This window comes from Octopus bimaculoides, chromosome 16 (assembly GCF_046866305.1).
Source record: "Octopus bimaculoides isolate indiv1 chromosome 16, ASM4686630v1, whole genome shotgun sequence".
NCBI classification, from domain to species: domain Eukaryota; kingdom Metazoa; phylum Mollusca; class Cephalopoda; order Octopoda; family Octopodidae; genus Octopus; species Octopus bimaculoides.
The window spans coordinates 21,562,431-21,578,150 of NC_142943.1; the positions used below are offsets into that span (position 1 = coordinate 21,562,431).

The 15,720-nt window shown below is 36.5% G+C and overlaps 1 protein-coding gene across 1 annotated transcript in view; it reads right to left on the minus strand.

The window, feature by feature from the left end:
* LOC106870719 (hypoxia-inducible factor 1-alpha inhibitor) overlaps positions 1-15,720 on the minus strand; it is a 41,677-nt gene continuing 25,957 nt past the window's right edge. The window contains exons 3-8 of the mRNA XM_014916887.3: positions 13,022-13,173; positions 9,333-9,478; positions 7,068-7,174; positions 4,679-4,748; positions 1,877-1,984; positions 1-526 (exon numbers count right to left, since the gene is read on the minus strand). Of these exons, the coding sequence (XP_014772373.1) occupies positions 482-526; positions 1,877-1,984; positions 4,679-4,748; positions 7,068-7,174; positions 9,333-9,478; positions 13,022-13,173 (628 nt within the window). The 3' untranslated portion in view covers positions 1-481. The remainder of the gene's footprint in view (positions 527-1,876; positions 1,985-4,678; positions 4,749-7,067; positions 7,175-9,332; positions 9,479-13,021; positions 13,174-15,720) is intronic.

Sequence of the window (15,720 nt, forward strand, 5' to 3'; positions counted from 1 at the left end):
TTGAAATACAGATTTTATTGCTGAAAGAACAAGTTAGAAATATGTCTCTGATTTCAGGCATAAGATAAAATCTTTGTGTGTGTGTGTGTGAGTGTATGTACATCTTAACATGTATATTATTATATACCAGTTTGTGCTATTGCATTAACCAAGGTCAGAGCCAATATTGGTTACATACACACATATATGTACACAGATAAATACAAATATTTATATGTATATACACACACACACATACATATATATATATAAAACATATGTACATACTTATATACACATATATATGACACATTTATACTCATATACATATATATTTTAAACAATACAGTATGATGAATCCAAAATGTTGATATTGGAGTGCAAACCAGTTCTGAAGTTAACAGTCAGACAAGATATTTGCATATTAAATAGCATTCATTCAAAATTCCAGTCCTCCTGTTTTGAATGATTCTTGGGTTTCATTTCTTCTTGGTTAGTCAGGCTAAGTATACCTTCCAAGGACCATTGTTCTCATAAATGGAGCAACCTGCAAAAAAGATAATGTTTCACAAGTTACATTGGCGAGACAAAACTGCAGTTGTATCATGGTAAAGATATTAAAGATAGCCGTGTTGCAATTTGGTGGCATTGTGTGTCTCAATGACCCTGAGAGCTATGCCAGAGGAGATCAAGTTCCTGGTAAGGCTTCACATGCTGGACAGGTCAAAGGATAGAGGCCAGACTAATATGTTGGTTACACATACACATATGTACACACACGCACATATATATATATATATAATTTAGAGAAAAGAACCAAAGTTCCTGAATTCATCCATGAAAATCCAGTCACATATAGAAAAATTTAATAAGTAAATACACTAAAAAGAACTATAATAAAATACAAAGTAATAATCATTTTATTATAGTTCTTTTTAGTGTATTTACTTATTAAATTTTTCTATATGTGAGTGTGGATTTTCATGGATGAGTTCATGAACTTTGGTTCTTTTCTCTAAATTATATATTTATATATTATATACTGTGAAACTTAATTTAATTTTAATCTTTGATAAATTGAATTTAATTGAGTTTTTACCTGTAAATTTGGATTTTTATCCCTGATATTATATATATATATATATATTTCGTAAGGCACAAAAAAGAAAATGACTCTCCCCAGACACAACAGAATAATATATATATATATATATATAATATATATGTATAAGTAAATATAATACCATCACTAGCGGCAAGTGCATACCAGCCATACAGGCAAATTAATAATATATATATATATATATATATATATATATATATATATATCATCATCGTCGTTTAACGTCCGCTTTCCATGCTAGCATGGGTTGGACGATTTGACTGAGAACTGTCATCTCCTCAAAAAGGTTCAGTGTCTTGAGAGTGTTCTAATTCAGGACCAGATGTCCTTGGAAGGGAATTTTTGTCCATAACCTACTTTTCATAACAGAATGACACAATATCAAGGTAAATGGAGACCCCTTTAACACAAGACAGCATGAGAAAGTAAATACTGATTTCAAATTTTGGCACAAGGCCAGCAATTTCTGGGAGTTGGGGTTTAGTCAATTACATCAACCCCCATGCTCAACTGGTACTTATTTTATCAACTCTAAAATGATGAAAGACAAAATCAACCTCAGTGGAATTAGAACTCGGAACAAAGCATTTTGCCCAGCATGCTATGATTCTGATAGCTAGCTGCTTTGCATGAGAAAATAAATATTAAAACATTGATGATATTGATGGTGGTGGTGGTGGTGGTGGTGGTGGTGGCAATGACGATGGTGATAATGATGATGATGATTTTTACTTTTGACAATATTTGTATAATAGTGTATCAAGAAGAACTTACCTCATTTATATCTCCAAGAGCATCTGTTACCATTTTCTCTATGTTTCTCATGATGGCAATCTTCTGAGAAGCTGCCAATGGATATGTGACTGTTTGCTGACATGAATTCTACAAAACAATTCAAAGAATTTTATAAAAATACATTTAAAAAAATATACTTAACACGTTCACTGCCACATGTACCACTGGTGATTCTACACAAATTCCACACAACCACCATATGCACCACCGGTGATGGTACATTTTCAAAATTTGAGGAAATATTTTTTATCCTGTCTGTTCAATATGGTCTTGAGGATATTTAGATAACATGAGTGCTAAATACTGATTTCAAATTTTGGCATAGGGCCAGCAAATTCAGGAAGCTGGGGGATAAATTGATTGCACTGACCACCAGTGTCGAACTGGTACTTATTTTATTAACCCTGAAAGGATAACCTTGGTGGAATTTGAACTCATAACGTGAAGACAGACAAAATGCTGCTAAGCATTTTGCCCATTGTTCTAACAATTTTGCCAGTCCGCCACCTTAATGAGTGCTAAATATTAAAGTTTAATTATAAAATATTGTAAAAATGCAAAAAAATTATATTTCCGTGTATATAGTGTGAAGTTCCAGAAACAGACTATGTCAATGAAAGTATTAATCATTACTGTGTCTTAAGAAATAATCAGGTAACAAGAAATGGTAACTTTTCCACAGAAAGAATTTATCAAAGCAGAACAACATCTTAACTAATTTTTACCTTCTTGTGTAAATGATAATTATTAAACTAACAAAAACAGTCTTCCCTTCTCATAAGGACTGCACAGCATCCATCATCATCATCATCATCATCCAGTGTTTTAAATCCGGGTTTTGTCCTTGTTAACAGGGGGTGGCCAGATCTACCTCAATGCCATAGCAACTGAGGCAGGCAGGTGCAGCCCACCCCAACCTTTGGGCTGGCTGATGCCCATTTTTTCACACTTGCTGAAGCATGGGATTAACTACCTGTAGGGATACTACATCATTCAATACATCCATGCTTCCTGAAATTTGCCAACAGCACACCTGATCCACACTACTTTTTTCCTTAAATGACTCATTTTAAACAGGGTCCATATTAGATTTTTAGAGGTCCATGCAAGCATAATAGTAGGTCGGGGACCCACAATAATATTTTAACCATTTAGTATTCAGATTACTATATCAAATGTAATGCTCATTTAATCACACTATTTTTAATTAATCATGCATTATCTTATAGCTTTGAGATTTTGATGATGCGATTGCTTATTTTTAGAATGACATCATCGGATAGGTTTGAGAGGCTGGATCTGGCTGGTTTGAACATAAAACAGGTAGAATAATATCTGGGCTGGATATGGCTGGGGTAAATACTAAAGGGAAAAATTTTGCTTTAGATGTATTTATTGTAAGAAACAGTGAGATTTCTTTCTCTAACATTTTACGTAGTTCAACCTACAGAAGTTGATGTGTGAAAAGCAAAATAGGAATTTTGAAAGAAATACTTATAAAATCAGATTTTAAACATCAAATGGTTATGGGATTCCACCAAAACAGAAAAGTAATCAAAGAGGTCCATAGGTAAAAGGTCCTCAAAAATACTGACTGTAAAGTATTTATGAAGGGACAGATAGGTGAAAGGCATCGCTGTGTAGTTAAGAAGATCGTTTTGCATCCACATGGCTTTGGGTTCAGTCCCACTTTGTAACCCCTTGGGCAAATGTCTTCTACTATAGCCCCAATCCGTCCAATAGTATATATATATATATATATATATATATATATAAGACGGGCTTCTTTCAGTTTCAGTCTACCAAATCCACTCACAAGGCTTTGGTTGGCCTGAGGTTATAGTAGAAAACACTTGCCCAAAGTGCCACACAGTGGAACTGAACTCAGAACCATGTGATTGAGAAGTAAGCTTCTTACCACACAGCCATGCCTGCACCTATACGGACATTTTGAAAATACTACACGGAGTGACGACTGTGCCCTGCACAATTATGGGCTGCCCTTTGGCAAGGCACAACATCTGTTCAGCCACCCTGCCAGTAATACAGTGAGGTCATGGGACTGCAGCATGGCAGATTGTGAAGAGATAGTGGAAGAACTCAACTAAACGAAAGGTGCTTCTTACTTTGGTGCAAAGCAGAGGAATCCTCGAAGATCAATGGTCGAGATCATCAAGCTCTACCAAGAGAGTAACTGCAACACATTCATTAGGGTGGCATCCATGGTTGTGTAATCACTATGACTCAATCTCCCAATTCAAATTCATAATAATCTTTTCTACTCTAGGCACAAGGCCTGTAATTTTTGGGGAGGGGGCCAGTTGATTAGATCAACCCCAGTACGCAACTGGTACTTAATTTATTGACCATGAAAAGATGAAAGGCAAAGTTAACCTTAGTGGAATTTGAACTCAGAACATAAAGACAGACGAAATACCGCTAAGCATTTCGCCCGGCGTGCTAGCGTTTTTGCCAGCTCGCCGCTGGAACTGGATGGAGACAGTGAATAATGGAATTGGATGGAGAGAATGAATAATGGAATTGGATGGAGACAGTGAATAATGGAATTGGATGGAGACAGTGAATAATGGAATTGGATGGAGACAGTGAGTCACAGGAATCTGTGAAAGCAGTAATAAAAAAAAAATTTAATACTTGTTTGACTAAAAACCCTTCAAGGCATTGCTCCAGCATGGCCGCAGCCAAATGACTGAAACAAATAAAAGAATAAAAGAAAGTTAATATAAAAGTGATAATAAATATATAAAACGCTATACTTACTCTTACTTTATACCAAAAATTGATTGATATGGTTACACCCTTTTGGGGTAATGATTCAATCTGGTGCCACCTGAGCCAAAATAAAGGAAACAAAAAAACATTACAAAGAATGAGAAAATGAAAGAAAAGGAAAATAAAGGAAACTTCTAACAATGCAGAAAGCTTTACAGAAAGCCTTTATATTTTGGGTACAATCTTGAGAAGGAAGAAGTCCAAGAAATGTGTATTTGCACCAATCTCATCATTTTATTTTAAACCACTCAGCGTTTAACGGTCAGAGATCTCAAAACCAGAAATATATACAGAAAGTTCATAGGTCTTAAATTTATGATTGCCAAAACAACAAAAATATTGCCTTAACTTTATTTTATATAATTTTTCTTTTCAGCAAAGTACTGCATTTTTATACAGCTCCCTTTCATGTTCATTTCGCACAATACAACATGTTAAAAACAAAGCACAGAATGTGTGTGGGGGGATATAATATTCAGTTGAAGTTGGCTGCATTAAGCTTCTTGCGTGTGTTCCTGAACAAGTGCATACACAAGAACAAAGGCATTCCAGTCTGAAGCATCCCATCTTTTCATCAGGTATAGTTTTATCTAGAATTACCTCATCTAATGTGTCCTTCCCTTTTTCCAAGATGGTAGGGTGTGATTTAAGAGATTTGGCTGTTGTTTCTAGCGATGACAAGTGGTATGTAACAACTCAGCTAACATTTCTATATTTAAGAGATGAGGAATTATGTACATTATTTACATTTGACGGATATTTGTCCTCATCTTGTTTGTTGTTAACACACTGTTTCGGCTGATTTACCCTCCAGCCTTCATCAGGTGTCTTGGGGAAATTTCAAACCTGGGTTCTCATTCCTAAGGTATTTTTCAATGATGTTGTTGTTATTATTATTATTATTATTATTATTCAGGTCACTGCCTGGAATCGAACTTGGAATCTTGGGGTTAGTAACCCGCAGTCTTAACCCCAAGATTTTGAGTTCGATTCCAGGCAGTGACCTGAACAACAACAACAACGACAGCAGCAGCAGCAGCAGCAACAGCAACAACAACAACAACATCGAAAAATACCTAAGGAATGAGAACACAGGCTCGAAATTTCCTCAAGACACCTGATGAAGGCTGGAGGGTATATCAGCTGAAACGTTGTGTTAACAACAAACAAGATGAGGACAAATATCCATCAAATGTAAATAATGTAAATAATGTCAGCTAACATTGTTTGGATTTATTCACCACATGACATTCAAATGTAAGGTATGAGGGCCAAAAGTGGACAGTTATGGCGAGCCCACATTACTTCATAAGGAGCATAAGGTTGGTTTCCTGGTTTCTCTGATGTAGACTGTGGGTGGGATGCTGGCCTGTCACAGGATCACTCATTTACCAGCTGAGTGGAGCACCATGAAATTAAGTGTTTCAGTCAAGAACACAATGCATAGCCTGATCCAAGAACCAAAACCACTATCTCACAATCATAAACCCAACATCCGAATCACTATGCCATGCATTTTCACCAAAGTATACAGTAAAAGCTAAAAATGTTTGTGGGTTTATTTTTTTCATTAACCCTTTCGTTACTCTATTTATTTTGAGATGCTCTGTGTTTCTTTCAATTATTTTAAATATAACAAAGAATTTAGTAAAATAACTTAGTTATCATTAATCTAGTGTTAGGAACATAAATTATGACTAAGGTTTGGTGGAAGATTTTAATTCAAAACTTATGAAAACAAGACATTTGTACTACAGAGCCAGAAGCAGTTTCAGTCAGGTTGGTAATGAAAGGGTTAAATTCTGAAAACTAGGGAAAGATAGGGATTTGTAACTTAAGTTCAGCTTTGATGAATATGTAAACAATTTGTATTTGAGTTTGTTTTGTTTTTCACCAAAACAAATCTGCCCATTACACTTTCAGCTCATCAGCCACATAAAACAGTTTCGGATCACTTCTGCTTTTTACAATTTTATTTTATGTTCACTTGCAATATCACCCCTATTTTTTTTCTTTTTAACATTCCGATCATATATATACCTTTCTTTATAACTTTCAGGAAATAGGTTAGTTTCAAAACATTGATGTCCAAGTCACAAAAGCAAAGTTTGAAGGGAATAGTGGTCATTTCCTTTCATTTCTAGATAGAAACAAATAGGAAATAACACTTATTGACCAAAGTGAAAACAAATGAATTAAAATTTTGTTACACAATGTTATTAACTCTAGCAAGATATATATCCAATAGTAAAAAAAAATTAATAAAAATAAATTAAAAAGAAAAGAAACAGTGAAGTTGTAAAAGTTCTGCAATGGTGATAAATATTGTTTTATTATGAAGGAAATGGCAAAATAAAATGGGAAGTGAAACACATACCAATATATAGGAATATATAACACATCACCAGGATGTAGTGTAGCTTCAAATCCTTTTAATTCTAGAACTTTGGGAAATTTTTCTAAATTTGGATTCTCCAAGTTCACCTATGTACAAATAAATAAATAATCACATTAGAATTATCTTCAAATTTAAAGATGAAATAAATTAACAAGGACTGAAAACTCAATTCATCATCATCATCATCATCATCGTTTAACGTCCGCTTTCCATGCTAGCATGGGTTGGACGATTTGACTGAGGACTGGTGAACCAGATGGCTACACCAGGCTCCAATCTGATTTGGCAGAGTTTCTACAGCTGGATGCCCTTCCTAACGCCAACCACTCTGAGAGTGTAGATTATTTCATAAAATATTTTCCCATCACCACCATTACTATTATCTAGCTTGTATATGACATATCAAAACTAAGAACGTTAAGGTTTCAATTTTTGTAGAAATGGCATATTGTGTGAAGAATATGGAAGAAGTAGGATATTAGTTGGTAGAGAGATATTGGTGTTTAATGTAAAATATCTACAGAAGCTGAAGAGAAATGGGTTTTGTAGATCCTCTGTATTTAATGCAGATCTATAAAAGCTGAAAAGAAAGGGGTTGTGAGATATATAACATTTAGCAAGATCGTTGCCAGTGCTCCTGGACTGGCTCTTGTGTGGGTGGCACGTAAAATACACCATTTTGAGTGTGGCTGTTGCCAGTACCGCCTGACTGGCCTTCGTGCTGGTGGCACGTAAAAGCACCCACTACACTCTCGGGGTGGTTGGCGTTAGGAAGGGCATCCAGCTGTAGAAACTCTGCCAAATCAGATTGGAGCCTGGTGTAGCCATCGGGTTTCACCAGTCCTCAGTCAAATCGCCCAACCCATGCTAGCATGGAAAGCGGACGTTAAACGATGATGATGATGATGATGATGGTGCAATTTTCCAGCTTACCAACCCCTGTCAAGATGTCTTACCCATATGAGCATGGAAACTGGATGCTACATGATAATGGTGATAATGAAAGACAGAAAACAGATGAAGTGAAGAAGTGTGTAGCAGATTTAAGGACATCAGCTAATGTATGCAAGAGATACTAATGTATGCAAGAGATACGAATGTATGCAAGAGATACTAATGTATGCAAGAGATATGGCTATACTGGATAACAAAATGGATAACTTTCACTGGATGGAACATACTGAATGCAGACAGTGGAAGTACATATGTATTTACCAACTTTGAAGAACGACTGAAGAAGATTGTATCTCAGGAGGTTTAGCCTCAGAGACAAGATGACATTGGATTGAGAGGAGTGGTGGTAGTACAGGGTTGTCTTATCTATGGCAACATAAGAAAACGGATGTCAGAAATATGATAGTGATGCAAACCTGGCAAGAAAAAAAGAATATAAATTGTTGCCAGTCAGTAGCTGGAGGGAACACACAAACTCTTGGCATTCTCAAGGTCTGTGTCTGAAGAACAAAGATATGGAGATACAACAGTGGGGAGTGAGGTAAAGGGAGTGGTCTAAAACTGATTTATTGCAGAAGTGGTAGAATATAATGAGTGAAGACATAGCACAAATAGAGGGCCAATGGGCAGAACTTTAGTCAAACATGTAGGTGGACGTGGTTAGTAAACCAGCCTAGATGTTTCAGCTGTACAACATACTGTGTGCTTGTGCCTTGTGAAAGGTTATCATTTGGAGCTGGTTTGAAAAGATCTTAGTATTCATTTATTATGTCTTCAAAAATGCCTGAAGATGTCGAGTGAAAGCAGATGTACAGGTAATTTTTCTTAGTTAAAATAATTTCCACACCTAACTTGAAATTGTGCTTTTCTCAAAAGTGACACTTTGAAGTTACACCATTCAATTCACATCAGCAATATGATATTAAATGTGTAAGATTGGTTTCAAATTTTGGCACAAGCCAGCAATTCTGAAGGAGGGGAGAAGTCAATTACATTGACCCCAGAGTCTAACTGGTACTTATGTTATTGACTTCAAAAGGATGAAAGCAAAGTTGACCTCAGCAGAATTTGAACTTAACACATGAAGACGAACAAAATGCCACTAAGCATTTTGTTAACAATTCTGCCAGCTCACTGCCCTAAGTTTATGAGTAAGATTAACTAATATTACACAAATCAAACATATTTCATTCATTTCTAATTGTAGTTTGCCAAAAAGTAACACCACATTACAGGATTCACTGATTTCCCATCAGAACTTAGTAACAACAAAACAATGAGACAACTAACCTGACTCTGTCGGTCATGTGGATGGTAAACTGGGAATGGGTACAAACTTTTGAACTGGTCAGGAGCGAAGAGAAGACATCGTTTGACACCTCTGAGTTGAGCGAAGAAATTTTGTTGTTCATCATAATGAACTGGTGTTATGTTACCTGGCAAAGTAAAACAACACAAAAATATTTCATATGATTGCATTCTAACATTTATCGATATTTTTACATCCATAAATATAGGCTACATAAATTTGATGATTTGCAGATTCTTTTAGGAGACATTTTACAGATTGGATATCCTTCCTGGTCATGATTTCAGTTGATAAGAACAATTTAACATAATCATCATTTTACGTCTATTTTTCCATGCTTGCATGGATTAGAATGGATTTCTCCAACACAGCATGTTGCCCCTTGTTGTGGTTCCGTCTCATTTCCTTTGTAACGTTCAGAATCTTAAGGTCAGTCATCACTATTTCTTCCTTTGTCTTCCTTGGTATCATTCTCCTTCAGCAAACTCCTTCCAACTGGATTCCTTGGTACTTCTTCATCAGTCATCCTCCATATGCATCACATGTCCATACCCTTGCCAATACAGTTTTCTCTCTTTTGTACATAGCAGCTGACCCAGTTTTCAGTCAGTTCATTTGTGCTCTATGATTCATGCACACTAACACTACAGAGCAGAATTCTGCTTTAAGCACCTCATATAATCCCCTCTTCTTTTCATATTTTTGGAATTTTCAGAAAATATTTGCAAATTTGTGTTTTACACACACATGATTATGAAAAAAAAATTTTTTAATTTTTAGAATTTTTTAAATCACAGTTTAAAAATATGGACAGTCCAAATTTTGGCTCAAATCCCAGTAATAGACCATTAAATGTGTTTATGGGGAGAAAGATATTGTAAAACTTCAATATAGGCATAGGAGTGGCTGTGTGGTAAGTAGCTTGCTTACCAACCACATGGTTCCGAGTTCAGTCCCACTGCGTGGCACCTTGGGCAAGTGTCCTCTACTATAGTCTCGGGCCAACCAAAGCCTTGTGAGTGGATTTGGTAGATGGAAACTGAAAGAAGCCCGTCGTATATATGTATATATATATATATATATATATGTATGTATGTGTGTGTATATGTTTGCGTGTCTGTGTTTGTCCCTCCCAACATCGCTTGACAACCGATGCCGGTGTTTACGTCCCCGTAACTTAGCGGTTTGGCAAAAGAGGCCGATAGAATAAGTACTAGGCTTACAAAGTATAAGTCCTGGGGTTGATTTGCTCGACTAAAGGCGGTGCTCCAGCATGGCTACAGTCAAATGACTGAAACAAGTAAAAGAGTAAAAGAGTATGTCAGACTGACAAACAAATGAGGAAGGTATGAGGTGGTCATGAGATGTGCTAAAAATAACAGCTAAATATCCCTTAAATCATACATCAAAAATTTTAATTTGGTTTTTGCATAATTGTATGAATTCTCATGTTTAGAACACAAATTCGAAAAAAAATTTTGAAAATTCCAAAAAATAAAAAAGTTATGAGAGGTTTGCTTAAAACAGAATTCCACCCATTACACATCCATAAATAAGTCAAATCTCATTATTTTCCTGCCAGCACTCAGTCACACATTCTTCACATTCAGGGCTTATGTTTTGCGATCAAACACCACCACACTTTATCTACAAACATCATGCAATCTGCTCTTCATTGAGACAGAATTCTTGTGTGTCAGCCAAGGTAATAGTAGTTCCTTGAAGTTTTTACATCTTGTCTTTGCACTTGCTACTATGCTTTTAGGACAATCAACTCCACTGATTATTATGTCACCAACGTAACAGAAACTACAGAACTACTAGGAGCCTTCTAAGCAGCCGAAAGAATTTACTAAATTGATTCCAGTATTTTACTGCTACTTATTTATTTTATGGACTTTGAAGAGACGAAATGCAAAGATGGTAATATTAGAAATGGAACTCAGAAAATAAAAGGATGAAACTAAACAATATAAAGATTTGATGCTCTACGGATTCTTATCCTTAATACCGATTTCAAATTTTGGTACAAGGCCAGAAATTTCCCGGGGGGGGGGGGGGTAAATTGACTACATCAACCCCAATGCTCAACTGGTACTTATTTTATTGAACCCAAAAGGATGAAAGGCGAAGTTGACTTTGGTGGAATTTGAACTCAAAACGTGGAGACAGACAAAATACCAGTAAGCATTTCACTCGGCGTGCTAATGATTCTGCGAGCTTGCTGCTTTATTCTTATCCTTAATATTGTTTATAGTCAGGCGGTGAACTGGTAGAACCGTTAGCATGCAGGGCTAAATGCTCAGTGGCATTTCACCTATCTTTGCACCCTGAGTTCAAATTCTGACACGGTTGATTTTGCCTTTCATTCTTTGAGGGTTGATAAAATAAGTACCAGTTGAGCACTGGGCTGATGTAATCAACTTGCCCTCTCCCCCAAAACTGCTGGCCTTGTGCCAAAATTTGAAACCTTTATTAACTGTTTCTAGGCACAGGCATGGCTGTGTGGTTAAGAAGCTCACTTCACAATTACATGATTTTAGGTTCAGTCCCACTGCATAACACCTTGGGCAAGTGTTTTTTACTACAGCCCTGGGCTAACCAATGCTTTGTGAGTGAATTTGGTACGTGGAAACTGTGTGGAAGCCCAATGTATGTATGTGTGTGTATATGTGTGTGTGTGTGTGTGTGTGTGTGTGTGTGTGTGTGTGTGTGTGTGTGTGTGTGTGTGTGTGTGTGTGTGTGTGAATAAAAATAAAAAAATATAAAAAAAGGGTTCTGTATGATCGTGTATAGAGGAATATATTATTTAAAAGAGTTCCAACTTTGTCTGTTTTTTATGTTTTATTTATATTCTTATAAAATTAATGTGGGATATAGAATATGGAATATATAATATAGATAGTAAAATGAAATGAAGTATTGAATGTCCTATTGAATATATGAAATATAGAGTATTAAATATATAAGGACTAGTATACTTTCCTGCCTCATGGCATTCATCAAGGTCCCGTCTGATATATATATATATGTATATATAACTGCATGTGTGTTGCTATTTCAGGTGTTGGTTTGTTTACATCTCTGTAACTTGGCAGTATGGCCAAGTACAGATAGGACAAGTACCAGGTTTTAAAAAATAAGTACTGGTGTCAATTTGTTTGACTGAACACTTCTAGGTGTTGCCCCAGCATGGCCACATTCCAATGATGCAAGCAAACGAAAGATAAAGATACTGACACAATGCTTCAGAGTTAGAGGGGAAGAGAAATGTGATTTTGTGTCTTTCATCCATTACCTAACATGTAAATGAAATAGCTGCAACCAAAAACTGAAACTAGATTGCAGTCTGTGATTATGAAGTGTTCAATTCTACTGTAAAAATAGTTTTCTTAATAAACTAACTTTCTTATTATTGTAATTAAATAAATGACAAGGGAACAAGAATTATGAATGAACTTTATTGCTTACAGCTATTTCTGCTATTGGACACAGTGCAGTCAGAACAGAGTGCTTGCACATCACCTTATTGCTTTCCTGAAGCTTCTAAAATGAAGTACGTTTATTTGCGAAAGCATTTAGATACCTGCCCTGTTAATATTGATATATTTCCACAGTAAATTCTCAAGTACAAGCTACTTAAAGGCTCAACCTCTCAACATCAACTTACCTGCCATTCCAACCAAAAGCAAATTTGAAGATAATGGGCCCCAGTTATTTTCTTTCTGTTGCATAGAAATCCACCGCCAGTTGAAAGAGACAAAGTCTTGAACAATTTTATCTCCAACCCCTTCTGTTAGAGGTTGCTGCAGATATAACCAGCTGGAATAATTCAATAAACAGACACAACAATCTTCTATTAATAACCACACAATTACATTAACAAAAATATAATATTAATAAAATAGAAATTATATTTTGAAAGCTGGCATGCTTCTCTTGGATTATTTCTTTGGTAAACAAACTATTTAACACCATTTTTTTTCTCGTTTCTCTTTCTCTTTCTTCTCTGGCAGCAACCTCTAAAATATCTCAGCTTATATCCAGTTTTCCTAATCCATTCTTTCAACATATAGTGCAAGTATGGTTGCATGGTGTCTACTTCTCAGCTACATGGTTTGGGGTCCAACCCTGCTGCAAGTGTCTTCTACTATAGCTCTGGTTCATCCAAAGCCTTGTGGGTGAATTTCGTAGATTGAAATTGAAAGACATTTAGTGTGTGTGTGTGTGTGTGTGTCTCCTTTTTTGACATCACATGATAATTATGAATGTGTGTCATTGCCGTACAACCAGTGTCATTCATTTCCAATATTTTGCATAAACATGTAATGGTCATGGGGAAAATATTATCTGGTTCAGAAACAGGTGAGGGCTGGCAATGGAAAGAGTAAATGGCTATAGAAAATCTGTCTCAATAAACTGTCTGATTCGCGCAAGCATGGAAAAGTGGACATTAAAATGATGATGGTGATGATGATTCTATCAGCATATCTTCTATTCTTGGTTGTGAGTTGCAGAGCAAAGATACATTGAACTCACACCATACTTCAGAATTCCATTATACATTACACATCAAATAAAGAATTACAACAGATTGAATTACAAGGATGCCATGTAACCAATGTGTGCTTGTATAAAGTGTGTCACTGCCAAAAAGCTGTATCTCAGGCCAAATCAATGCTGAAAACAGTTTGTAAGCAGGTTGCCACTCAGCAAAAGTGTCTAAATCAGGGGCTCTCAACTAGGGTCCACATGGCCCTTTGGGGTCCATATAAGATTTTGTTGTTAAAATTCATATGCAATAAATCAATTATACTTCTACAATATACAAAATATTTTAATAATTTCTTTCATACAATTGCTAATAATATTTAATAATAAACATATAATGGGATCTTTTTAAACTTCAAATGTCTGTAGGAGTTCAGCATAGTAAAATAAGAATCAAACAGGTCCACAGGCAAAAAAAAACAGTTGAGAACCAGTGGCCTAAAATGTTATTTGGTTATTGTCCGTGATCTTTGGCCTTTTCTAAAAAATGTTTTAAATTTGAAACATTAGCAGGCCATTGAGAAATTGATGGTTTTTGCGATAGTCCATTATATCATGATGTAATTTTTGCTTACACAAACATTGCCAGTGATGGATATGTGGTAGGTGGTGATGGTGGTTATTTTTATATGTAAGATATAATATTCACATAGACCATGAATAGTATATACTGAGCCACAAAAGAAACGCCGTACACATACTAGATAGAAACCAGTTTATTAACAGACAGTCATAGTATTGATTGAAGATTGCTAATTAAGAAACTGTTCTTTCCTAATGATAAAATGTCATTTCCTGAAACACGATTGACGTCACATGGTGTCACGCGATGATGGAGTGTCCTGGATCCAAAGGGATGAACTCAATATCTTGTGTGACCACCATTAGCATTGATTACCACCAGGCACCTTCTGTACATTGAATGCACCAAATGATTGATGAAGGCCATGAGGACAGCAGCCCACACTCTGTTAAAACTTGCAATGAGTTGTGCCACAGTTGTCAGTCTTGTCTTGGACGGATGTCATTTAGCTGTCTTTGGATTTCGTTCCACAAGTGCCCTAAGGGGTTCAAGTCTGGACTTAGGGAAGGCTGTGACAGTGTCTGGATGTTGTGCCATTGGAGGAAGTCTGTTGTCAACCTGGCAGTATAGGCATGTGTGTTCTCATGTTGGAACATGTGATTCCAATGACGGACAAAGTATGGCACAATATGAGGTCTCAACACTTGGTCAATATAGCGAGCAGCAATTACTCCATTGCCCTAGCCTTGGCCAATGTTTTGGAAGACCACCCACCCAAGTTTCTGGTTGAGTGCAATTTTGCCCCATACCATGATGCTCTGTCCTCTCCATGAGTTTCTCTTCATCACACAGCCATCGGCATGACGTTCACCCCTTCTTCTCCAAGCCCTAGCTCTGCCACCTGCCATATAAATGCTATATCAACTTTCGTCAGAGAAGACTACAGTCCTCCAAGGCTGATATTGCCAGTTCTGACGTTTCTGAGCCCACTGCAGATGTGCCTGTCAATGATGATCTGTGAGGATGGGGCCCCTAGCCAGACGTCAACAAGACAGATTGAAAGGTCTCAGCCGGCGGCAAACTGTCTCTGCACAAATGGGTCTGTGGTGAGTCCCTATGATCTGCCTAGCTGATTCCATTGCCCTCCAGAATTTGTCCTATAAGTGCTGTCACTGCAGGTGGTGATCTTGAAGTGCTGTTGTAACCCTCAGTCAGCCACTGCATGGACGATCATCCGAGCTGTTTGTGGCACTGTGTCATTTCCTCAGCCACTCAATTGTCCAAATACTGCAGTT